This window comes from Triplophysa rosa, linkage group LG2 (genome assembly GCF_024868665.1).
Source record: "Triplophysa rosa linkage group LG2, Trosa_1v2, whole genome shotgun sequence".
In the NCBI taxonomy this organism is placed as follows: domain Eukaryota; kingdom Metazoa; phylum Chordata; class Actinopteri; order Cypriniformes; family Nemacheilidae; genus Triplophysa; species Triplophysa rosa.
The window spans coordinates 200101-226255 of NC_079891.1; the positions used below are offsets into that span (position 1 = coordinate 200101).

Here is a 26155-nt window from a genome sequence, read left to right on the forward strand (position 1 = left end):
TCTCAACAATTAGGAAATTCTCGGTAATTCCATTGAGGTAAAACCAGTAAAAAAGAAAAAGACCAGTGAAGTTTGCTTGCTGCTTGTTAATCCATAATTCATTCATAAAGCGCTTGTCATCATTGAACAAATGTTTCTATAGCTGTGTGGCATTCTCTTGAATTGTTTTACGTCAAGCCAAATGTGACAGCGGCTGAAATACTAATGTAACGTTAGTTTATCTGTGTTTTGATGTTACTCAGAAAAGCAACAGATCCTTTAGGTTTAACAACTTAACAGAAAACCGTTTTTGAAATTTGGAGTTTAATATCCTTATACTATCCTTATTCCTCGATGTGGAAGTATATCCTCCTGGAAGAAAGTCTCCTCACCAGGAACTTGTGAGTGGAATATTTGCATGAACGGTTTTGTCCCCGTGTTAAAGTCTTCACTCCGGGCGTGGTATCACTGAATATGGCCGACAATTCCCTGGAATGCCGTTTCCATACGGAGTAAACGCTAAAGCAACATCATTCTTTGGACAGCCGTTCAGAACCCGCGAAGCGATTGTGTTAAGTTTGTCCATGGAAGACTTCGTCCCTGTTGATGTAAATTCCAGATTGAATAGACTTGTTTTGGACTCTCGGTTCTTCTATATGTCACAGTGATATCCGATTCGCGAGAGAATTGATGTTTTGAACTAGTCGTTTTAAATGATTCGGTCGAACCGATTCGTAAAGCACTCATGAATTGCTCGAATGTAAATCTGGTTTGGGAATAACACGTTTTAGAGGGGTTTCATGTTGAAACACTAAAATACATTCGAGTCAGTACTATGTACTTTAATAGTTAACAATAGCTAACTATTTATTGTTTATTTTGACGCTATTGAGCAAGGAGTCAAATGAGTGAATCTTTTAGAATTGGAAATTGAAATGATTCGCTTAAATGACTCAGACTTCCAGACGCTACTGCTCACTGGAGGTAGCAGCATCTTCATGTTGTGACGCGCTGAGGAGGAGCAGCAGCAGTTGGTTTGGTCGAAATAACTTTCTACACAAAAAAGAACCCAATGATTTGCATTTAACGGCTTAGTAGCACAAGTGAACATTATTTCATTACATGCACAGTTTAAATAAAAGAAAAACAACAGGATATGTGGGAGTTACATTATTTTAATGCATCTGCTTCAATCATAAATTTAATTTGTTGCCCTGGCAATACTGCATTACTACTATGAACTAGCAGTCTGGACCACCTAAAGCCAGTGCTCCAAGATGTGTCTATTTCACCTTCGAGGGGCATGAATGCACCAGCTCTGCCACTGCCATTTCCGGGTCATAGGATGGAGGACGGGGGAGCGAGGAGGCATATTGAGACGCACCCATACTCCACTTCTCAGCAAAGCAACTCCCACTTAATTGTATCACTGCCTCATAGAATGGAAATTCATTCCAAATGCATTACCACTAAAATAAAAACACAACACACCCAAGAAGTCACAGACAATAGTTTACTAAAAGGTGGCACAGACTTTATTTTTAGATTTGCAGCACATTCTACAAAGACACCAGAGGGACAGAGAAAACGTTACGAGAACATGGAAGAGACCTGCCACAATTTTTTACAGAGAAGCTTTTATTTTCCCTCCAACTGTGGAGTGAAAGGTGTCTAGAAAGATCCATCTAAAATGGTAAAAATGCTTACAAACAGACATACAAAACAAGCGCCAGCAAGATTAAACGGATCCCACTTTGGATGGAGTACACTCGGACAATCCAACTCCTGAAGCTATGTCAATTTGAAAATCGGGTTGAGAAAACTAGCAATTAAAAAAAAACTTTGCAATCAATCATTTTCTCACCCTCAACACCCTCATTTCCCCTCAAAATAGGTTTCTTCTTTAAATAAAATTGTTCTGATATTGAAACTTTTAGAGATGAACTGAATATTTACATTAAACAAAACAGCCTTATCAGTAAGAGCAAAAAAAAAAAACGGGATGATAAATTCATTCTAAAAAAAAAAGTAAACACTATTACATTCTGCATGTTGCACAGACTAAGCATAGGGCTCTGGTAAGGCCAACAGCGGACATTACAGATGGGCTCCCTCGACTTACAAAAACAATACAATCAATCTTGGAAAAGTGTGCTGAAAGAAAACACTAAGAGGATCCACTTGCTTTTGAGAAAACTTTCCCTCAAATTTTTCTTTTTAAAAAAAGTGTTAGGAGAAATGTCAGGGAGCACATCTACCCAAGAAGCAGAGGAATGTAGGCTCTGAAGTAAATGGGTATGGCAGTTTGGCTTCAATCTCCACTCTAGAAGAACCGACCGGAGTACTGCTTCACACTGTAAGAGGAAATGAAACAATTGAGACCAGAGACAAACTTTTAAACCTGACGTCATTGTGCTGTGACGTGACAGGTGTGTTTACAATCTGGTTATGCCGTTACCATAAATACCCAAAACAAAGTATTCAAATACAGTACAAAATGACATCATCTTGTTTACAAAATGTTGATTTTATTTGCAATTTGATTATTTACATTTTATTATGAGAAAGTATTTCAAGATTGTTTTTATGACTTCATAAGCACATTTTAGATTTACTAATACAGGCATGCAACAGGTTTTCAAGTCAACATGAAGCAGCATCCCAATTATGCAGGACAGGACACATTTTGGTTTGTAGTGCATGTTAATAATACTTTTTCAAATCTATAAATCATGTTTTTTGTTCATTCTCATTTACATTAACTGGAATTACATTGCTGCATCATTAACTATGGGCTACGTGTCATCATTTGTTTTAGTTTTTTTTTTTAGAAAGTTGTGCCCGAGAAAGTTATAAAACTTTTACCACGATTGCAAGTAAAGGATGCCAGATTTTTTATTTTTGGTTTGTTTAACCACTATGCTTTCATGAAGCGTGTAGGGTTGATTTTGATTTCATGTTGACTTTAAAATGTAACAAGCCATTGCAGTTTAAAGAATGTATTAACATCCATGCAATAGGAGTGAGCGGTTGCATTTGCATGGGCAAATCCAAATAGCATGTTACATAAAGGAACCCGAGCAAGCACGTTACAATTGTTGAGAAGGCTGGCTTATGCTCCATTTGCGGCAGAGTCTGTTGCTTTAGTTGAGAGGAGCTTCAAATACAAGCTGACAGTTATGAGAAATAGTATAAACCAGCAGTAACATGCAGTAAGATGAAAGTTCAAGATGTTAGTCAAAGTAGGTTAAACAGGCAGGCCTCTCCAGTCAGGGTGGGTGAAATGTGTTTGAGGGTTGGGGCAGATGATGCTGGGCCTGTGCTGTAGGGCAGACTGTGATTTGTTGTCACTTCATCTAACTAACAACAACAAAATCACAAGTCTTCCACACAGAAGCAAGCCAGCTTGCACTCCGTTCTCCTCTAATTTGCCCCTCAGTAAATTACATGTTGGGTCCCACTCGGAACTAATATAACGACCCCGTTCCTACACATTTCACAAAAAGAAAGGAAATCAAGCTTCCCCCTGAAGTTGGAAGATGTTAGGTCAGGCAAAAAGAAGTGCACGAGACTGCAGTCAAATGTATATGAAGCAAGAAGCAAGTGTGGAGAACTACTGAAGTGCTTCAGTCACATTTTAAGAAAAAAGGGAAATTAGATTAACCATACATTAAAGCACCAGGGCCCATTTGTATAAAGCCACTCAAGAGTAAAATTTTACTCTTAAGTGTGTCAAAATTATAAGAATGATGTAATTTTACTTGTATTCTTACAGTTAAGAATAAGAGTGATTCATAAAGGTTCATAAGTGGTAAGACTAGGTCTCCGCTCCTAAATTATTTAAGAGCGCTGAAGAGGTCTCCTAACATGGCAGTACAGAGGCACATACCATGGACTTTAAGAAACAATGTGTTGGAATGACAATGACAGGGAAAATAATTAAAACAAATATTAAATCTATTTTTTAAGGATTTGCAGCTTTGAAGGATGTGACTCAGCAGCTGCTTCATTATAACTGTTAAAACTCAATTTAAAAAAGCATGTTAAACCAAACCAAAAAAGGATACATTTTTGTAAAATTTTTGCACATAATGTGTATTTGAAACTATTTGAAACTACAATTTTTAACTTTTGTATCTCTGTTGCCATCTCTGCTTGAAAAATAAAATTGAAGGTTACTTTACATATTTATCTTCATATGGGTTGAAGTCAACCAATGTTAAATTTCCCACAAAATTGTGCAGCTCAAATTATCAATCACTATTATAAGCTTACCGTTTTAAATCAGGGGAAGGTAGGCAGACAGTTTTTAACACTTTAACATGTATTTGCCTAAACGATAACTAAATTTTGGTTTATTTTACCCAAATAAGTTATGGATTGCAGCTGTATATAAAATAATAAAATAAACCCAAAAAAAATTGTAATGTCTTAATTCCGTAAGGAATAAAAGCTGTAATGCTGATGTGACTTCACCCTTGCAAGGCTCCCTATTGGCTGATTCAGAGATCAAGGGCGGCCATTTTATGTTTAAATCACTGTAGTCCTTAATTTACAACACACTTAAGTCAGAACTTAAGAATCAGTCTTAAACTTTACTGAAAGTTGCTTTTAGCTTCTTAATCAAAGTCTCCTACTCTTAAAAAAGTCCTTCTTCGTACTAAGAATTTTTTGACACTCAAGTCAAAGCCTAAGACTATTCTTAAGAGAATTTCTGAGAAATGTTATACATACAGGCCCTGTTTTGATCCAGGTAAAAGGAATTTTGGGTTTAACTTCTAGTGTTCTAACCAGGCATAATAAAGATAAAAGATAACAGAAAAAAAATATATTAAGAGAAATATTTGAGATTCTAGAAATATTCATGAAAAACAGTTTAGCATAATAAAAACCAAAATAGTGCTAGCAAAAGATATTATGCAGAACTCAGCTGTGAGCTTGCGGTGTACATTGAATGTGATGGAATAGTAAGCACAACAGTTCCAGCCAAATCCTGCTCCATAAAGCTATATACTAAACATCAGATATGACTGGCTGCAAAAATTTTTTTTAAGGGACCGAAAAATTACTCTGTGTCCTAACCAGATCTGACACAATGAGTTGTCAGTGTCAGGATGCTGATGTTTTAGGATTGTGGTAAATGGCTAGAATTAGGGATGCAACAATTCTCAATATTATATTGAACCGTTCTGTAAGACCTCCTACACTGTACAATACGTGTATGTGAATTGCGGTTCTTTCGGTTTCGCGTAAATAATTTCCGTGCATTTTATTACTCTCTGAACTGGCTCTGTCCGTGTTTGTCTGCAAGCTGAGATAGATAAACGCCTCCCCACAAGTAAATATCTAATAACAATGCGCTAAAGTTAGGGATGGCTTGCGATGCTGCTGACAGATTTCACGAGCGCTGAAGCGAGACTGCCTGCAAGAAAATTGCAATAAAGTAGTTTTTTCATCTTAACTTCTTACTGCTCCTGTCACTTAGAAGCATAGAATAATGAAAAAAAGCATGTGCCAACTTAGCCATCAGAACCGAACCAAACCAAAAACCGAGGTACGTATTGACCTGTGGATAAAGGGTGCATTCATATTTGTAGTTTGGTTCAGACCAAAAAAGAAAAAAAAAATTTAGTCCTGGTTCGCTTAGCGTTCAGACTGGCATTTTAACAGCAAACCTAAAGATATCGAACTTAACAGCTTACGTGTAACAACGTGATTGGACAGCTTTTATGATTTATAGTTTAAAACAGAACTTACCGGACATCTAAAACAATGCTGTGTGCACAGTGCTGCATGGGTTATACATGCTCAGTGTATGTCTGCGCATATAAGGGTATTTTTTAGCAAGCCGGTAACTTGCAAAGACATCATGGAGTGTTTAAAGCAGTCAAAACAGCACCAGGAATTCCTTACATGCGCAAGCACATATCTAGTAAACACTCCTTTTATATTACCAAACCACTTGATTTTTGGGTCGTATATTGTCATCACTTCCTGTTTTTGGTTCGGCTCGATGCCTTTGGTCTCTGTTGTGTTCATATTTCAATCGAACCGCGCCAGAGTTTGTTTGAAAGTGGACCGAGACCCATCTTTTCAGCGGTCTCGGTCCGCTTGTTCAGTGCGCACCAGGGTTTGGGTGGCAGCGTTCACACTTACACAAATAAACCGCAGTAACAGAGCAATCGCACCAGAGTTCGTTTTAATCGAACCAAACATGGCTTATATGAACACACCCTAACTGTATTGTTGCATCCCTAGCTAGAATAGGCGATACACTTGCCTGTTCTGTAGTAGATACTGGGCGTTCTGAATCTGGTCCTGTGTGCCTGTGATGGTAATGATTCTGTCCTCTGAGCCCTCTAGAGGCTCATCGATTTTGATAGATGCTCCCGACTCATGACGGATCTGCTTAATCCTCTGCCCGCCTTTCCCAATGATGGAGCCGGCCAACTAAAAATGAGCATGGTTTAATGAACAGGGTTGAGGGTTATTGTCATTGACAAAAAAAATTATTTACACACCATAAACGGAAATTAAGCATTACATGCGGATGGCTAGGTTGCCTTGAATCAAATGCCCAAGTTCTTGGATATTCAATATTTTGTTTGATGCAGTTCTTTACAATTCAACAAATTATTTGTTAATTTGTGCAACCAAAGAAAATTTTCTTCATGCTAACAAAATTTTCAAGAGATCTGGGCTATAACATTTTGCCTCATGTAATCAAAACAGTTATAACTCAATTAAGCTCAAAATCATAGCAAGCATAATTGTCGTAAAATAGTGGTGAATGCCACGTATTCTGCTTTCACCAAAGTGCTTGTGCAGTTCACGAATGACGTGTCACGTACCTGCACTGATGCAGATTTATAACAACGACACTCTGAAATATCCTCGAGCTGTCAACATAACTCACTGGCAGCAAGTGTGTGACGACCTAGCCAGTTGCAGAAGCACTGACATAATGTTGCTATGTTCTATGTGTTCATGCCGAATAACCATAAAATACAATCATAGAAAGGTGATTTGCGTTTGACTTAAATATTAAAACAGTAGAAGTAACACACCTACTTTATCTAAATTAATCACATGTGCCATGCCCTGGGGTATGTAAATATTCACAATAATGAAAACTGCATGGAAACGGGAGTAAAGAGGTTTGCCTATTAAGTCCTTACTCTGATTACTGAAAATAATTACATTATTGTGTATACATGTAAACATAGTCTGGCACTCTTCATTCCTAATGCCACTAAAATATATATCTGTCCTTCTCTTCAATCAGATATTCTGAGCACTTACATCTTTGGGGATGGTCACTTGTGTTGTGATGACAGGACCACCGATGTCGCTGTAAGAGCCTCGACCACCTGATGAAGCAAACATTTTGCTGTGAATTCCCAAGGTACACATGTACGTCTCTTCTTGATACTATCTAACAATTAGACCTAATTCACATTCTAGAATCACAGACCTGACATACCAGATTGGAAGGGCTCCCAGGAAGAATTATTGTCTTTAGATAAAACAAGAAAAGAAAATGGAAAAGTGATCAAGACATTAGAGCTATGACAGAACAGGACATAGACGGAGAAAAGCAGGAAACACTAAGCCATTGAGAGAAGCATGGTGGTCAGTTAGACTTTAGTCTTTTAGACTTTAGCCAGAGTTCAACTTGAACGTGTGTGTGTATTACTATAGAACACTCACCATATCCACCTCCACTCTGTGTACAATGATGGGGGAAAAGAGAGAAAGACAACTTGTCAATTCAGAGACCATAAACTGTATACACAAAACATTCTACAAACGGTGCTACTGCTAAAAGCTTTTAAAGTAAAATGTCCTCCCATTTCTAATACAAAAATATCTAGCTTCATGTACAAACATTATTTGGTCAAAACAGCATTACAAGAGTGCTAAAATACACAATATATATATATAAATAACAGTTATGCACAAAACACCATGGCCTGTATTTATCAAGCTTCTCAAAGTGCCATTTTACTCTTAAGTGCTGAGAATTCATTACTCCTACTTCCAAACTTAAGTATAAAAGCAAGTTATCAAATTTCTTAAGCTAAGAATCACTCTTACTCTCCCAATTATTTAAAGGGGTCATATGGCGCGAACACGTGTTTTTCTGTGTCTTTGGTGTGTTATAAGTTGCCCATGCATGTATTAGACACATTAAATTGCAAAAATGAAAGTGTCGGAACAAAAGATGCATTCTACATAAAAGCGAATGCTCACCCAGACCTGCCTGAAACGCCTCGTGTAACCACACCCCCACAAATCTACGTCAGTTCGTGGTATGAGTTGACTAAGACCGCCCAAATGTATACGCAAGTCAGTACTGTCAGTACAATTGCGTTGGAACTTGATGTTCCAAATATGTTAAGAGGCGTTACATTTCCGTCACACGCTTCCAGTTTTCGACCAATTACTACGCACTGGTTAACTGACCAATCATAGCACACCTCGCTTTTCAGAGTGATGAGCTTTGTTAAAAATCTGCACGTTTCAGAGAGGCGGGGTAAAGAGTATATACAAACAAGCATGGTATGTACAGAGTTTTTTAACCTTAAATCGTGTATACACATCGCATTGCATTGCAAACAAACAATAATATTTCTTTTAGCAGTGTCATATGACTCCTTTAAGACAGCTCGAGAGGTCTCAAGTGCTTAGGAGTTGCCACTTGGGGTTTGTTATGGTGTTTAGGAGACAGAGACATGGTGGACAGAGGAGTTGACCAATGGAACCGTATCATTCCACATAATACACGCATAAATTCGGTATTCCCCTGTATAGGCATAATTGTGGGTGGTACTTTTTTAATTTGCAAAAGGAATTTATTAATGAAACAACATCTACACATCATTTTTCATAATCAAATTTACATGTTTAACAAACTTCTTTGCCCGCAGGATAAAAGGCACACAATCCGTACGGATCATCAGTACTTTTGTGCGTTCTCGTTATGCTGTATTGCTATGGATCATCTTGTTATGCTCCATTGCAATGAATTTGCATTATTTTTGCGCGTTCTCGTTATGCTGCATTGTTCTCAATAGTATGTGTGATTTCACACGAAAGAAAAGATTTATACCGAAAATCACAATAAAGTGAAACTACTCGACTAAAGCAAATAAAACAAATTTCAGCACCGGTTTAAAATAGGTAATTAAGAAATGGTGGAAATGTGTTTATTTTTCATTTGCAATGTCTATATCAATGTATTCTCTTGAAAAGTCTTTGTGGTCACGTGTGTGTAATTTTAGGAATTTCACCATTCAAAGTGAATGTATTGGAGAATATTCTTAAATAAGGAAATCTATTCAGTGTTTGGTCCATGCCAATGTCGTCATCCAAAATCCCGTTTGCGGCACAGCAAAGTGTCATAAATCATCTCTAAGCCTGACACTTAAAGTGGTGGTGCAACGGTGTGTCATGCATTCTGAGTTCCTTACAATGTTAAACGTGCCATCTTCTCATGGCCAACTGCGTATTACTGCGTATTACGTAGTATTTCTGTGCTCGATACACTCCCCCAGCGATCGTACAGGTTTTGGAAAGTTTTTTTTTTTTACATATAAAACTGTTTCGTAACAATTTTTCTTAGTCCCTTATTGGACAATTCTCCCAGAAAACCACGCGGCAGCAACGAGAGCAGGAGAAGGAGCATGTGCAGACGTCACATTCACTTAGAGAGAGCATACGTTCGCGAAGTTCAGGTGTTTGTTTGTTCACTGCATTTGGGTGATGAATGTTATATAAACGGTGGATATAACGCTGGATTTGGAGATCGTTTAAAACTGATATATGGAGCTGTCCCAGCGCTAAAAGATGCCGGACATGAACCGCATGCGGTGAGTGAAACTGATGTTGGGTTTTTTTGTCAATGGTGCGCACGTGCTTTAGTTCAACCTACCCCTCCCCCCCGCACGTGCCGTATGCTTTCGGAAATAATCGTACAGCTGTATTAATCTTTTATAAATGTGATCAAACTAAATACTCTTCAAAGATACGAAGTATGCGATACTACACTATAGGTACTCAAGATTAATATGAGATTGGCAGAAACCGCGTGTGTTAGGGCCGCTTTAAGATTTAGTCCTACACTTCACTTAAATTACAAGTGAGATGCTTGATAGCTAACTTCTAAGTGCAGCTCTGAGCAAAGAATGCCCATGTCCTAACCAAACTCTTACACCGTGTCCTAATAGACGCTGCGACACGCGATAAAAGGTATCTTTTCCATGTTAATCAGAGGTTTGTCCTTACCACCCACGACAGGGCTGCGCGACGAGCAACGGCCATTTCTATTTTAGAAACAAATTGCTTATCGCAGGAATCTCATCGCATTTGGTAAGGATGCAGTGTGAAGTAGGGCTGTCGCGATTATGAAATTTGGCTGACGATTAATTGTCTAATAAATCATTGCGATTATGATGATTAATTGTCTGTTTTAAAGCTTTGACTTTTAATTCTCATACATTTTTTATTCAGCTTTGAAACAACCATATTGTTCTGAATATAAAGACTGTTATTTTTCTTGGAAATACATAGGAAAAAATTGGGTCATCATACTTGAGGTTTAGGCTTTTACCTGTCAATAATACAACCGCCAAATACTTGTAAATTAAGTAAATTGATCAGGAGTGAATTGAAGCCACCATTAAAATGCTATCAGTCATAGAAAAGCTTCTAGTCTGTTTTTTCTCATTTGTAAGACTACAATAAAAGTTTACTTCTATGTTAATGAGATTTTGGTAGACTGGTTTTCACACTGAAATAATATTAAATTGTACTGCAGGTTATTTTTATGGTATATGCTTTAGTTTTTTTTAAAGTGATTGTGTTGTGGTGGTACATTTTACAAGTATTACCATGCTTTAGTTACAATATATACAATAAAATATGCAATATGCAGATGCGCTACAGCTCCCCCTAGTGTCTTCTATAGAGATGTGCAATAATTGCGATGATCTGAAACCATCGTGATGAGACTAAATAATCGTGACAGCCCTAGTGTGAAGTCAAGTCTTATCAGTGTTCTTGTGAGTAAGTCTTAGAAGCTTGATCAATACGGGCCCTGTTCACCAAGCTACTGTGCAAGTTAGTGACTATTGCACCATTAAATGAATTTGAATAATATTTTTTTTTATTTGATTAGAACATTATATTTTTCCCCAACTTATTTTGTGATACACAGACATGGCATGTTAATATGGGCAAGGTTGTAAACGGCATTGGATGCGTGTCATCCAATCAGATTTCAAAAAAACAATACACTTCAAAAATATATGTGCTGCTTCTCGTTACAGGCACCAGAAAGCTCACTCTGAGCAATGGTGTCCAAAGTTCATTGGCAAGTGTGACAGCTTTCAACTACATATTTAACTGCTCCTTGGTAACCAAGGCAACAAGTGATTCAAAAATCTGTTGCTAAGCAACAGAGGGCCAAACCAGTGTGCCAGGCATAAGAGCTTCACATATGCATCTATTACACTGTCACTTCAGAGAGAAAGAACAAGCTGTTCCGCTACGATTATTATAAAAGTACCTATTAATAATAAAAATCATTATTCGTTGCAACCAGAGACCACCATCTGAGAAATCGCATGATGTCTGGTAAAAATACAAATTGACATGTGTGTGCTAATGTTCATATGTACTCACCATGCTCTCATAGCGGTCTCCTGGTCGCCCCCTTCGGTCACTGCTTACAATAAGAGAAGGATGGTACATTTTAGACAGTCCCAGTTCTAAAACTCCTAAAATACATTAAAACCCCCCTCCACGTGAAAAATTATCTGACAACAAAAAACAATCCCATCCAATCCTATCCAGCCCTTGCTATGCATAGACCTTAGGGCATTTATATCTACATTTCTCAATTGACTTACTTTGGTCTGTCGTCCATATTGCTGTGATAGCTCTGGTGGGAAAATCGATCACCTCTGCAAACAAAAGGGGTGCTTTAATATCAGAAGTCTTACAATATTCAGACATACAATATTCAGAAATATTTTAATGATAATCACAAATAGAACAACAGCTGCACACAAAGTAATCAAGGCAGGTAACTGTAACATTTGTTAACTTTTTTAAACCATGAAGCTTTTTTGGGAAAAAATTCCATTTGGAATTATAAAAATGTACTTACCCTCCTCTAGGGGGTGGCGGTGGGGGTAGAGGCAGATTTCGGGCCCTGCTACCCCCACGTCCTCCTCTTCCTGGTGGGGGTGGAGGTGGTCCACGGCGCGGGCTCACGTCATCATAATCTCGTCTGGAGGGAGGCATGGGACGACCACCCCGGCCGGGTGGCATGCGATCGAACCCTCCCCTGCCCCGCATTGGGAACCCCCCCATAGGCCGTCGACCCCTCTCCTCATACATCATAGTAAAGCCGCCATAGTCATAGGTCTCATCATAAAAGTTTGGGTCATAGGGCTGGGCTCGACCCTTAATGGGAGCCTACAGATAAAATACACAACAAATCGAATCTTTATTTCCAGAACCAAATCCAACAATACTAAAATGTATTAATGGCTAAACCTAAAATTTTATGTTACAGATCAAGTAATTTTAAACAACAACAAATCTAGTATATTTATAATTCACAATCTAGTATATTTTGCTCAAAATCCAACTTAAAATGTTTTAAAAGGCTACTGCACCCAAAAATGAAAATTCTGTCATGAATTACTCATCCTCAAGTTCCAAACCTACATAAATTTCTTTGTTATTAAAGTGGCCATAACTCATACAGCTTATGCATAACTTAAATTAATCTTGAGTACTTACAGAATAGTATCGTACCCTTCAAATATCCGTGGAGTCTTTAGTTTGATCACATTTATAAAAGACATATAAAGTTGTATGATTATTTCCAAAAACATACGACACGTGCGGGTGGGAGGGCAGAACCAAAGCATGTGTGCACCCATTGCCAACAAAACACAGACATATGACTCAGTTTCACTTACCGTGACATCTATCAGTTTCAAACAATCTCCAAATCCAGCATTATATCCACCATTTATATAACATCCATCACTGAAAGGCCGTGAACAAACAAACACACCTAAACTTCTCTCACTATCGCAAGTGTAACAGTAAGCTGCAGGCCCACAGCGCAGCCAATCTTGAGGCAGCACAGCCAATCAAGCCAGGTAAGCAGGTCTTCCTATCGCTCGTTGTCAGGGCATGCCATTTCTTTCGCCTTGCTGTGGGCGTGCTTTTCCGGGAGAATTGCCAAATAAGGGACTAAGAAAAGTTGTTACGTAATGGTTTTCATATATACAAACTTTGGGGTGAGTATCGAGCACAGAAATACTATGTAATACATCCAACTCATTTTTTGACAAGTTTACAATGTTAAACATGTCATCTTCTCATGCTTGAAATGAAGTCAGAATGCATGAAACACCGTTTCACATCGCCATTAAATATTTTTCTTTGTGTTGAAAAGAACAAAGAAATTTATACAGGTTTGAAACAACTTGAGGGTTGGAGAGTAATTCATGACAGAATTTTAATTTTTGGGTCGAGTAGCCCTTTAAGTATTACATGCATTTAGCATGTAGTAATGGCTATTGCTTTGAAAATCCACAAGTTAAACATGATACAAAAACTATCATGTCAACAAAAAGTATAAATAAATAATAATTTTCGACCAGTTGACATTTGTTATTGCATAATATATATAAATTGATACTGCCCCACTCACTTTCCAAATGCCTAATAAGAAAATGTATGAAATTGACTACAAAAAAGCAGAGTTTGAGTTAAGCACCCAGTGATGTTCTCAGATGTTCTTCTCACCTCAGAAATCAGCTCCAGAATAACCTTGATGCATTCGACCACACGCTGAGGTTTACCCCCCACTAACACCACGCGGTCAGTAGAATGGGGGCAGCACTCCTGGAACAGCTTGATGGTAGTCTGAGTGTTCTAAAAATGAGACGACCAATTTTCTAAATGTCAGGAAAGCTGATTAAAGACGTAAAGCTAACTAACTTCATTTTTGCTTTATGGAATGTGCTATTTTTAACACTGTGCTCACCTCCCTCAGTTCCTTAATCTTGGCACCTTTGACTCCAATAATGCCTCCGGCCAAACTCTGATGAATCAGCAGACGCAGCTCGCAGTCAAAGTCAGTGCCGCTATAGTGCTGATACTGTCAAACAGGTTCAAAACATTGAAGGACAATGTCAGTGTCATTCAATTAAATTCACTTTGAATAAAGGTAATAAGTATTTTATACATTTTATCATTCCACGTTTTCTTTTTCGGCACATTCTGCTTGAAAAACATATAGTTTTAGTACATTGAGTTTGTATGCTCACCTCCTCCAGGGTAGGGATGATCTTGAGCAGAATCTCACCAATAGTCTCTATATCTGCACTCACGCTCAGGATGCTGAAGCAGCACATCAAGCAAAATGAAAGACAAAAGCAAAACAAACGAATACAGAACTTTAGATTCTGAGCCCTGCGGTATGCCACAAAGCAATAAAGAAGGGGAAAAAGATTATCAACCAAAACAAAGGGGACCGCTGAAAACGTTTAATATCTTCCAACACGGCACTGATATACGGGAAACTGACATGCACTTGTTTCTCACACATTCAATTAAAAAAGGCCTTGAAGAGATGGGCAACAGTGCAAGGGCTGAGACTGAGCAAGCACTCTATGGCTGCACGAGCCAAGAGAGAAAGAAAGAGACAGGCCTGCTTACCACTCTCTCCCACCACCAGAACGATTGAGGTACGAAAGAGAAAGTAAAATCCCTTGCAAATCAGTCTACGGTGCCATCAGCTCACCACATTCTCTCAACAAGGAGCCAAAGAGAGAAATCAAACCAAAAACAGACAAAAGCAGCAGAGGAACAAGACGAGGGGGAGAATGAGCGACTTTGGCAGTTAAAGAGTCGGAACGTATGTGGGCATAGAGGAAAAACACAAAAGGGGGAAAGAAATGCAGCACTAGAGGACAAAATCAAAGACGAGAGAGATGAGTGACAGAGAGGGCTGCGCGAGCACAGAATCATGGATAGTGATGCTGGGGACAGTGAAGGGGTGGGGGCTGAGGAAGGGGGCGAGGTGGGCCAACAAGAACAGAGCGAAAAAAGAGATGGGATCTTTCACAAAATTTCACCATCAGTAGCAACAACAATGAATAAGAATCATCCAAACATTTCATTCAACATGAACTATTGAGATTGAGGGCTCTCTCTCCCCCTGAACCAGGAGAAGTGATTGATTATATAATTCTGTGCGACAAAGAAAGTTTGCAAATTATATTCAAAGACTTAATGGGAGGGGTGTAGGGTAGGGGTAAAACAGTTCCTGTAAAAATAAAAAATGGCGTTTGTGTCGGGGATAATCTAACGACGCCTCTTAAAATAGAAACACTTGTGGATGAATTGTGTCCAAGAGTAATTATGGTAATTCTTTGGTTCTCCAAACAAATCGCAAACATGCAGGCTCTCAAACTCAAGGCATGCGTCTTAAAATGTATTTATTGACATTTTATTGATTATTATCTTTTTATTTAAAAACAAAGTATACAAATTTGAAAAAAATAAAATTTGTCAACACTGTTCATAGCTGATTTCACAGCTTCACAGTTTAACTTTGTGTGACAAAGAACGTGTGTATATTGCGGTGCATGAGCATACAGCTAATCTCACACAAAAATGCTAAAATCTTAATGCGAAAATTAAATATTCAATTAGTTTATAACCGACTGATCAAAATTTTTACCTAACCACACCCGAGAGCAATAACTCAATAAAAATATGAACCGTTACACCCCTAGAGTTGGAAAAGAAGACATATACATAAAAAAATCATTAAAAAAATTAAATGGAACATTAGACGTTTCTTAAAAAGGGGGAGGGGGACTATATGTGTGAAAATGTTAACATGAAACAGAAGGCAGGTTATATTAAGACATGTGTTCTCTTTCTAATCAGGCAGTGAGGCAATAACTGGTGGGACATACCGCTCTGGGCCACTGCTGTCTGGGACTGATACACTGGCATTGTACTGCATTGGTCGTGGAGGTTGGCATTGGGCAAGGGCAATCAATCACATGATGTCAAGTAAGGTGCCCATTTAAGGAGGGGCACATTTATGGGCGGGGCCAACCGGGGTGTCAGGTGGGCGGGCGTTCAGGGGCGGAGGTTGGGCCAACATCAAGGTGGGCAACGCAGGAGGGGCAAGTCGATCCAGTACATGGGCAACGGAGGAAGGTGGCCAAAAAACAAAAAAGTAAAGGAGAGGGAAGAGGGGGAGAAGGAATACATTTTAATTGAATACATGGCTTTACTCATTACTCTACTGTCCACAAATTTCTTTGAAGAGACTTGGCATAGAGTGCACAAGAAACAGGATGGGACAGATCTGTGTAACCACTGGACAACAGCGGTCTAAACACCACTATGGGTCAGCTCAAGAGTCAAGACATCAACAATTGGGTTTTCAAGGTGGGTGAGAATGCCTTAAAGAACATGGGGTCAAGAAGTACTTTCCTATTAATATAAAAATGTTCAAGATCCACAATAAAGCTCTATTCAAAGAGCTTGTCTGTGCAAATGAGCCAACCTATAGATACTAAATAAAAGATCTGCCCTCAAGTTCAAATGTTTTGATCTGATTTTAATTGACGGATTGGTGTCATGGGCTTTCATTTAAGGGATTTCAAATCAATTCATTTGTGCTTTTGGCTGACAAAAGCTGAAATGTTTGTGAAAATAACTGTTGGTCAAAGGAACTGATGTCAGAAGTCTTCATTAAACGTTAACATTAAAGCATAGTGTTTGTAAGTTCATGACACGCATGCATTAACATCTTGATACTCACATCTGTGCGCAAGGCTTTAATGTTCTTTCCTCCTTTTCCAATCACAGCCCCCGCATTCTAAAAACATAAAGGAGTGTTTTCACATCATGTCTTCATTTTAAGAACGCAAGAGGTCTTATCCATGTCGAAGTGGCGACCGTGACTGACTCACTTTGCTTTGAAGAAGCACCCTGAGCTCCACCATTTCATCAGTGTTGCGAGAGCGTTTAAAGGCCTGTTCCTCATCCATGTCCTCAGCGGGGCGTTTGCCTGAGGGAACACAAATGTGGTTCAGCAATTAAGACGTTACCGTCCATCACATTTTTTGTTCCACGTACGTACCGTGACAGTATTCAAAACAAAGCAAATGGTTCAAATTCCCATGGAATTTGAGGTCCTAGAGGAAAATGTTTATTATTAAATCAGAATACATGTAGACAATGTTTGTTAGAAAAAAGCATTTTACACGGTTATTTGTATTACTTGTGTATAATAAATAGGTCTGTAAGCTTTTAAATACTGTCAGTTCTTTACATATTTGTCACATAACATCTCTCAACTCCTAGGCGTCTACATTTTGTCTTACAGTTCTAAGAATTAGTCAAATTTTTGAAAGAAAAACAAGCCCGCCACATACATTCAGACCATTTTCACGTTGCAAATTTCTGTCTTTATAATTCCACACTATATATTCACATATATTGATATAATACTTAAAATCAGTTAATTTAAGAAACTACGTTACCGTTAGTGTCAGTGTTGCTAAATGTGGTCTCGTCTTCCTCCTGCTTAATTTCTGTCTCCATTGTCTTCAGCCAGCAGTGAAACTGGAAAAGGCTGTCCTCGACGGCTAACTGAGAAAAACAGAGAGATCAATGGACTTTGAAATGCATAAAAATACACTGGGTTCGTTGTGGCATTTAATTGTGGTCCCATAAGCCACTGAAGTATATTATTAGCATGCTACCCTTGTAAAAGTAATGTGACAAAAGTACCGCGGGTAACGTTTCAGTGATATAATGATTATTTGATCGATGATTGGCAGTTATTTAACACTTAAACGAATCCCATGTACTACGTATCTAAAACATGCTATTTCCACGGTACTAAGCTCGAGGATTGTTTTTTAGACAAAAACGTGAAACCAAACGTTTACGGATAATTATGTCATACAAACTATGCAATGTATTGAAAATATTCAAATATAAGGCCAGCGAAAACAGACTGCAACTTTGTAGAAAAAAAAAAAACATTAACATTACACAAAACATTCCTGCTGTCAGGTTTTATATTTTAATGACTAAAAGGGGCTGTGCCGAGGCCCGCTTCTTCAAAATGGTGCGCATGTAACGTTAGCATTTAGCCTGTTAGCCATACATTGACAGTATAATACACACCACCATCAATAAACACAACATTTATTGACCTTAAAAACAAAAATAATTTCAAATTTAGCTGACAACAACGAGTCTAACTCTGTTACAAGAGTAAAAGACTTAATTTGCTACAAAATGGCTTGTTTTCTAGCCGCCGTTCACCATAATGTGAACAAAATGACGACACGAGGTTTATTTAGCCCATGCACTAAATTTATTAATAAACAGCTTCTTATGGAAGACTCGTTTTAGTTTTGAATGAAGCGAACATTAACTAATGTCGGTTGACTAGTGTCTGTTGCTCCCCTCATCAGCAGGAAACTCACTCCATTTTGAAAATGGATTATCTTAGGAAACTAGCTGGCTAATTTACAGCACAGCGACGCATCGAATGATACCACTCGACACCTTACTTATTTATTTCGCCCGTTATCAGCTGTATGATATAAAGCTGAGACGTACCTATAAAATTCTTGTTTATATTATATAACAAACCTGCAGGATGCCCTCCCGTCACACCAGTTTTCGGCCGAAATTTTCTGCACCTTCTACCTTGATTTCGTTGTAGGTTTACGTGCATTGTTTTAGATTTGTGATTGGCTTTAACGCAAACCAAACTCGCAATACTATTGGTTTGAAAGACTGTCGATAAAAACTAAGACTGTGATTGGCTAATGTGGTCGTCAGTACCCTATGTTGCCCCGCCCATTGGCTGGCGTTGACATTTTGGGCAATCGTCATAGCAACTGAGAAGCGCTGTCACGGCTTTATTCTGTTTAGTCTGTGTTGGGATCAGACGTAAAATAAAAAAAATATTTACTTATTTCATATTGTGAATGACAGATTATATTGGTACATATATATGCGATTGCAGGCTCTATGTGGATGCTTTGGCATGCAGCTGAATATAATACAAATACAACAACTTATAGAAACGACATTGTTTGATAAAATATATACCTAATCTTAGTCATTTCTTGTCTGGTGATTTAACTCATTTCTTTAGATTAATATAATCGTCTAAAGGCATAAATAGATCGTTAACACTATATAGGACTTGCAGTTCACAAATAAAATGTGTTGGGAAATGTTTTGCCTTTGTCGCCCTCTCCTGGTGTAACATAAGTATAACACTAGACTATTTCACCCCTGCGCTGTATTAACAGGACTACTAGCCCTCTATGTCCTCATTCTGACATTAAATTCCTCAAAATAAAAAAACATGTTTACAAAGTATTGTATTAAACATCGGGTCTAACTTTCCTCGCGGGATGAGCACAGAGGAGAAATGCAAACACTGCTGATAAGTGTAAGATTAAAAGGCACACAATTTTCGAATCCATCATAGCTTCAAGCTGTTCTCTTCAAACAGGCTGTTGTTCTCTTCAAACAAATGTCTTACATGTTATTTAGTCTCCACACATAAGCTACACCTCTATCATCACGATTGGAATGCAAGACTGACATAACCAGCAAAAAACAGTCTGGCATTTTTGTTTAGTAATTATTTTTCTAGATGCAGCCCATCTTGTGCGTCAAACCGCACGTCACACTCCGGTAATGGCTATTCATGAAGTTGTGGTATTGTTGAAAAGAGCACGATGGAAACGCGGCACAACCCCGCATTCGACGCCAGCTTAAATGATTAAACACTGAATAAAAAGAATCACATAAAGTAATCACCTATAAATAACTCGATGTTTACATTAAAAAAAATGTTACAGCCGTGCCAATCCCCCGTTATCGACGTAAATATCCCGAAAGATCGCGACCACAGATGATCGATTAGGCTATTGCCGATATCACGTCGTTAAAAGCATTTTAAACATGTCCCTCCACATGTAATTACAGCGATGGCTGAGGAAGATGCGGTCGGAAATCAATAGGCGCTTGCAGGTACGCGCTGCTGCCTCTTCACACGCGCGCGCGCGCACACACACACATCAGCAAGCGCTCTCACACACCGTCTCGCTTGTTTTCTTCCCCAGCGCTGGGTGAGAGGTGTCAGCATCAGCACCGCAGCCCGGAGACATAACCTGCAGCCGCACGTTTTACCAGCGTTAGGAAGCAAAACCTACAACGCGCATCATTTTGGCAACCGAAAATTGCAGTAACAAAATTTCCCTTTGCGTTATCACCTGTCTCCGCGGGAAGAAGGCCACTCCATGACAGTCTCGCATCGCGCACAACGTCTTTGCGCTTTCCACGGCAGCGGCGTCTCATTTCGCGCCGCTCAAATACTACTATAAGACGGCCCACAATATTTGGTTTTATTGAATACGTCGCGTTGCACCTTGCTATGATCGCAGAGCTTCATGGAATGGCTCGCTGGGGATTGTGTGGGGTTTTATTTGGGCTGCTGAGGCTCGGCTCGGCTTGTCCTGTATCGTGCTCCTGCAGTGCCTCGAGGATCTCATGTATCGATCAAGAACCAGGTATTGAGGATTTCCCCGTGTTGGTGCCGGAGTCTGACATGGAAAACATCACGGACATGTAAGCGAAGCGTTATGAGAATTAACTGTCATGCGTGTAAAACGGCTTGGCAGATGACAGAAAAACGTGTGTGCGTACGTTTGTGCGTGTTTGTGAGCGATTCATCATTTTCGTTTTCGAGGACTATTTCGTTGTGAATAAGTCTAGTGCACTCTTTAGTCACTGTCGTGTAAATCGTGTACCGCGATTGGGTGACATCCATAACCTCCGCATTTCATACACTGCATGAGCATGTGTGGAGTTTAATAAAGTAAATATGTAAATATAAAGACTTGACATCAAATAACACGGTTTAAATAATGGACATGTAACAGACCGAATGTGTCGTATGTGTTTTGTGTCGCGCGTGTGTAGCCTATGTTAGTGAGCGGTTGTATGGGGTGGGGGCCATATGGTAAATAGGCAGTAAATTGGCATGATAGCACATTTTAAAGGACCATCATACCTTTCTTTGCCTTTCTGATATGTGATTCGTAGCATAGTTTAGTAAGCTTGCTGACTCACTCCGGATAACTTTCTCTACCAGAATAGGAATAAGACAACGTTATTGGGTTACACGAGTACAATGTATAAATTGCCCACATAAAGCAATTAAATACAGATCGGTGGAGATATAGTGTCCGGTTCACAACAGATTATCACTGATGATCTAATCTACTCGAGTGCTTGCATTAGACAGCACTGAAAGACTAGTCGACTTGAAAGACCGTCAAATGATTCAATTGGATTGAGGCTGGTGAAGAAATGCGCGTTTAGGCCTGACATACAGAATACATCAAGAAAACACGTTTTATTGTGAAGTGTTGACTCAGCGCAGTTTTAAGCATTAGTTAACATGCATTAGTTGTTATTGGTGAGTTGGGGAGTAGTCTCGTCTCGTGTCCGCAGAGCAATAGCATCGGCGCCTACGCAAATATTTCACTCCGTTTCCACGACAACGGCTCACCGGACTCACTCTAGGCATGTGCTCGGTGTAGTGAAATCATGACTTGTTCGTGCACTCCTCTGTTAACTTCTTTTATGTAGAGAGGGTTTGATACGGGGAAGTAAAATGCCTATTGTAGCCGTCACTGAAAATGGATTATTGGATCATTTATTGGTCGCATCCGAGATAAGTTTGTGTTCTGGGTTATTTAAAATCAAGAAGGCATGTACTGTAAATAAAATGGCATTTTTTACTATGTAACGGCCACTTAGAGCAGTTACGGTAGAGAGGACACTGCGCATGCTTGTGGCGGGTGGTACAGAAGCAGTGGGGTGAGACGAGAGAACCGCTCTGCCGACTTCTATCCTTTTTCTTTTGTTTACCAACGTGAGGATGTTTTATGTTTTGTCGCTCAGCCCGCATGTATGCTGACGAGCAGACGATGTGAGGACTTAATAAACCCGTGGAAAGTAAAACAGCATTGTTTCTTGTTCATATTTTTCCTGGCAACGTTAACTTTTCTTCCCTCGTTGCAAAAGGCACCCTTACGTTGCGTTACAACTAATTGAATATGATACTATATTACGGTAATATTTTGGTAATATTATTCTTAGGTAATATTACTCAGACATAATACCAATAAATAATAAAAAAATAAAAGAAAAATGTGTTGTACCTTATTACCAGTATTCTTAAGTACCAAATAATATATGTACAGTATATGGTATATTTAGCACCATTTATGTATCATTACCATGTGGTAGTAATGCACCATTGTACTGCCCCAGAGCATGTGTTTGTAGTGATAATAATGTTTTCTTTTAACAGATATATCACAAATCAACAAAGGCTATTTACAATCACTGAGGACCATTTGAAGTTCTACTCAAATCTCAGGAATTTGTAAGTAGCCTATCTGGCTTTTTTGGGATCATATACAATGTTAATGACATCTCAGCAAGGCCTATGTGAGCATATACTGTTAACTTTTTCCTCACACAGAACAGTGACCAACAGTCAGCTGACTTCTGTATCTACAATGGCTTTTTTTAACAACTCCAAACTTCAATATCTGTAAGTCCCTTTTTCACACAACACTGGAATTTAATATTTCGAAAAAAAAGATGTTAGATGATGTCAGACATTTCAGCATTGTTTTTCTTTCATTTAAATCATTTTCGTCTTTTCTGTTCTTTCCCTAGGAATCTGAGAGACAATAACTTATCAACACTCTCATGGATGGCCACTCGTAATGCCAACATGTCAACTTTGTAAGATCTAAAATTACAAGAACTGTATTTACATACATTACACTGTGGATGCAGCATATAAGCATATTTCATTGTTTGGGTTTGTTTAGGTTGCTGTCTGGGAACCCTTTGCAATGTGCATGTGAGAACATCTGGATTAAAACGTGGTTGGATGAGAGTGAGAGAGAGGGGTTGCAGTGTCTACAGGAGGGAGGAGAAGCCGAAGCCCTCTCTGGACTCACTCTGCCTTCATGTGGTAATTCAAACTATGTATTCAATGCATATCAAAGTTGCACAAAATATGTTGTAAATTAGAGAATCCTAAAAAATAAAGAATTCTGTACAAAATACATAGGTGGCTATTGTAATTGGGTGTGGCAGGTGGTAATAGTAATTAGCTAGATAATGTCATCCTCTCCTTCTCCTAACCTCAATAATGTTGAAAACAGGGTGGTGAATTTGAATGTAAAAAAAAGAAAATAGTTCTGTACTCTTTACTATTAAAAAAAACATTCTCAAACATTTAATAGCTAAATGGCCTAAAGGATGCTCAATCCATATTTTGAGTTTTTCTTACTGGAATACTGAAAGATTTTTTTAAATTATAGAAATCTTGCAATTCTATGGCACAGGTAAGAACTGTAGTAAACTTGAACATCTGTTCTACTACTTCTCTCTTTCAGAGCACCCACATGTGGAGGTTAACCCTGTGGTTGTCACTCAGATGGCGGGAAGCGATGCTATAGTAATATGTAATGTGTCCGGAGCCCCGCCCCCTGAGCTTTCCTGGAGCCTAAATTCAAGTGAACACCCTCCTTTAATAACCAACTATGAGGTAACACTTTGCTTGCCCATAAAGTAGTTAATAGCATACTTGTATAAAGTATGCATATTGTGCACAGCATGCTTTTAGATGTGATGAATGATTCTGATTAAATTACAGCCACTATTTTTAAATCTATTTCTTGACAAAAATGCAATATAATCCTAAATAATTGTGAATCATTTCAAAGATGATACAACACAAACTCACGGGAATTCATAACTATTTTACGAGGTGGCTAAGTCGTATGAATTCATACGATCTTATTTGTACATTTTAGTTTGATTTGCTTTCGCGACAGCGACGTTACATTTAAGTGAATCATTGTAATGCCATATCAGCATGATTACAAATGTAATATTGCTTTTATAGAATAGTTCAACGGACAACGAAATAGAAATTTAAGATGTGTCCCTAACCTTCTTGTGTGTGTCTAAAGCATCACATTAGAACTATCAACAACCACTTAGGCTATTTTAGAGAGGTTTATCAGAGTAAGAAGTACATAAGACGTGCATGAGAAAAATCAGTAACTTTATTGTTCCATCTGGTGTTGTATCAGCACTTTTTGAACATCTCATCCAATCAGATTTGAGGAGCAGATTTAACAGTTGTATAATCTGTGCTGACCCTGTTTACCGCATAAACTCTAGGCCTACAGAAGTCTGTATATCTTCACATCAGTTTTAACATCTCTACTCCTTACTCTATTTCACACATTAAGGACACTTAAACACTTAATCTCTATGGCATCCTGTAATGGGCTTTCAAATATCTCAATTGAACACAGCACTGAAACCGCAGATACTTGACACTAACCTCTGAAAGCTTTGTTTCCATTAATATTTAAGAAGATCACTAAAATACTTACATTATAGGAGCCTTCATTCACAGTGAAAGCAGGAGTCTGAATGACAGGTTAAATACACTAAGGTTTTGAATAAGAACATAGATTATTTAGCACCAGTTAATAATATTTTGTTTGGCAGGTTTGCCATTGCACTGTGAATGAAGACATCTCATTTTTTTAAACGTACTTTTAAGATCTATTAGTTTTCCAGTCACCCTAATCTATGAAATAAAAGCATAACACAAAATGTTATCTTCAAAATTAGAATTACTGCAAGAATGACTTTCCATGTAGTTGTGATTGACTTCAACATTTTTAAAATAACTGAATAAATAAAACGATTAACATATTAAGCCTAGTTGAGCCAATGTGGCCCTGTGTAGGCTACCTAAGGTCACAAACCCTAGATAAAAGACACTCTTCTCTTTAGTAAAAAAATCAACCATTCAGATCATGTTCTTCACAGGTCAGCCAAATGGGGCTCCAGTCAGTGTTGACTCTAAGCGGACTTTCACCTGATGACAACGGCAGAGAGCTCACCTGTAGCGCAGAGAACATTGTGGGCCATAAAGATGCTTCAGTCGTTCTCAATATTCTTTGTAAGGATTTATGGTTTATTATGTGGAATTGCTTTATTAAATTTCTATAAGCAGTATTTTTTTTCAAAATGATTTTATTTTTAAAACAACAGCCAGAATTTTGTTTTTACATGACCATTTATCAACCTCTATTTGACATATGCTTGTGTCATAAATCTTTACACTTTTTTTCAGATTTTAACAACTAGTTTTAGATTCAAGTTTATTTATACAGTAACGCTTTTCATAATTTACTTCACATCAGAAAAACACATTGTAGACAAGACATGACAAATCAAGATAGAAGTAGTTGCTTTTAGATATTAGTAGCAATATTAACAAGCAGCAGTCTCCCAGTGAGCAAGCCAAAGATGACAGTGGCAATACACCAAAACTCCAATGATGTATGAGTTGAGAAAAACGTGAGAAGCCAGACTCAACCGGCAGGGCCAGTGTTATGAGAAACACTTACATCAGACATTCTTTTTAATAGTGGGGAAAGTGGTCATTTTTTTACATTTTACTGTTTCAAAAGTTGAATGTGAGGTAAACAGAGGTGTGATTGATAGGATAATCGCTCAAGGATGTGTTTACTTCATCTGAGCACATTTCCACAATTTTCATCAGAAGGAAAGCGCTCCAATTGATTTCCATCAAAAAGCACTGCCATACATATAATTTATTAAACCAAATTGCATGCTTGTCCTGTTTGAAAAACCAAATTCGTCACTGGCCGAAAAGGAGATGGGTTTACCTTGGTGATGTCACGTGTAGCCTATATAGAAGCGCACGACAAGGAGTATATTTCAAAAGGGGATCGTTTAATGGGTCCAAAGGCAGAGCACCACAGGACCACAAACGATAACCGACAATGAACTGATGAAAACACAGAGCTTAAATACTGGGGCAAACATAGTGAGACTAAACAGAAACAGGTGATGGACTAATTAGAAGGCAAACACATGGAACATGTGTAGTGGAACACAGAATACAAAACCAAACAGACTAAAACTGTGACAGGTGAAG

The 26155-nt window shown here is 38.4% G+C and overlaps 2 protein-coding genes across 8 annotated transcripts; one reads left to right on the top strand and one right to left on the bottom strand.

Moving 5' to 3' along the window:
* Positions 1–1491: 1491 nt before the first annotated feature.
* hnrpkl (heterogeneous nuclear ribonucleoprotein K, like) lies at positions 1492–18796 on the bottom strand. Of its 7 annotated transcripts, none has more exons than XM_057355654.1 (16): positions 18706–18796; positions 17580–17688; positions 17007–17104; positions 16856–16912; positions 15996–16039; positions 14337–14409; positions 14054–14167; positions 13813–13941; positions 12152–12462; positions 11892–11945; positions 11665–11704; positions 7690–7705; positions 7463–7495; positions 7282–7349; positions 6260–6429; positions 1492–2333 (listed from the first exon to the last, which is right to left on the bottom strand). In XM_057355654.1, the coding sequence occupies exons 2-16, from the start codon at positions 17638–17640 to the stop codon at positions 2303–2305; spliced, it is 1299 nt and encodes a 432-aa protein (XP_057211637.1). In that variant the 5' UTR covers positions 17641–17688; positions 18706–18796; the 3' UTR covers positions 1492–2302. The 7 variants fall into 7 exon arrangements, with proteins under 7 accessions (XP_057211637.1, XP_057211615.1, XP_057211626.1 ...); XM_057355632.1 differs by having other exon boundaries at positions 7454–7495; XM_057355643.1 differs by having other exon boundaries at positions 11665–11707.
* Positions 18797–20134: 1338 nt separating this feature from the next.
* LOC130563540 (BDNF/NT-3 growth factors receptor-like) lies at positions 20135–25236 on the top strand. The gene is made up of 7 exons (XM_057349125.1): positions 20135–20703; positions 22457–22531; positions 22631–22702; positions 22831–22899; positions 22989–23134; positions 23562–23713; positions 25018–25236. Exons 1-7 carry the CDS (start codon positions 20510–20512, stop codon positions 25198–25200), a joined length of 891 nt encoding a protein of 296 aa, XP_057205108.1. The 5' UTR covers positions 20135–20509; the 3' UTR covers positions 25201–25236.
* The last annotated feature ends 919 nt before the right edge of the window (positions 25237–26155 follow it).

What these genes read in the sequence shown, in the direction of transcription:
- LOC130563540 (XM_057349125.1), top strand. Translation starts at nt 20,510, where the DNA reads ATGATCGCAGAGCTTCATGGAATGGCTCGCTGGGGATTGTGTGGGGTT. An exon ending in ATGGAAAACATCACGGACAT is followed by an intron (nt 20,704 to 22,456) that starts GTAAGCGAAGCG and finishes TTCTTTTAACAG; the next exon opens with ATATATCACAAATCAACAAA. An exon ending in TACTCAAATCTCAGGAATTT is followed by an intron (nt 22,532 to 22,630) that starts GTAAGTAGCCTA and finishes TTCCTCACACAG; the next exon opens with AACAGTGACCAACAGTCAGC.
- hnrpkl (XM_057355622.1), bottom strand. Translation starts at nt 17,640, where the DNA reads ATGGAGACAGAAATTAAGCAGGAGGAAGACGAGACCACATTTAGCAAC. An exon ending in AATATGGACGACAGACCAAA is followed by an intron (nt 11,708 to 11,891) that starts GTAAGTCAATTG and finishes TCTTATTGTAAG; the next exon opens with CAGTGACCGAAGGGGGCGAC. An exon ending in AAGTGACCATCCCCAAAGAT is followed by an intron (nt 6,430 to 7,281) that starts GTAAGTGCTCAG and finishes GCTCATTTTTAG; the next exon opens with TTGGCCGGCTCCATCATTGG.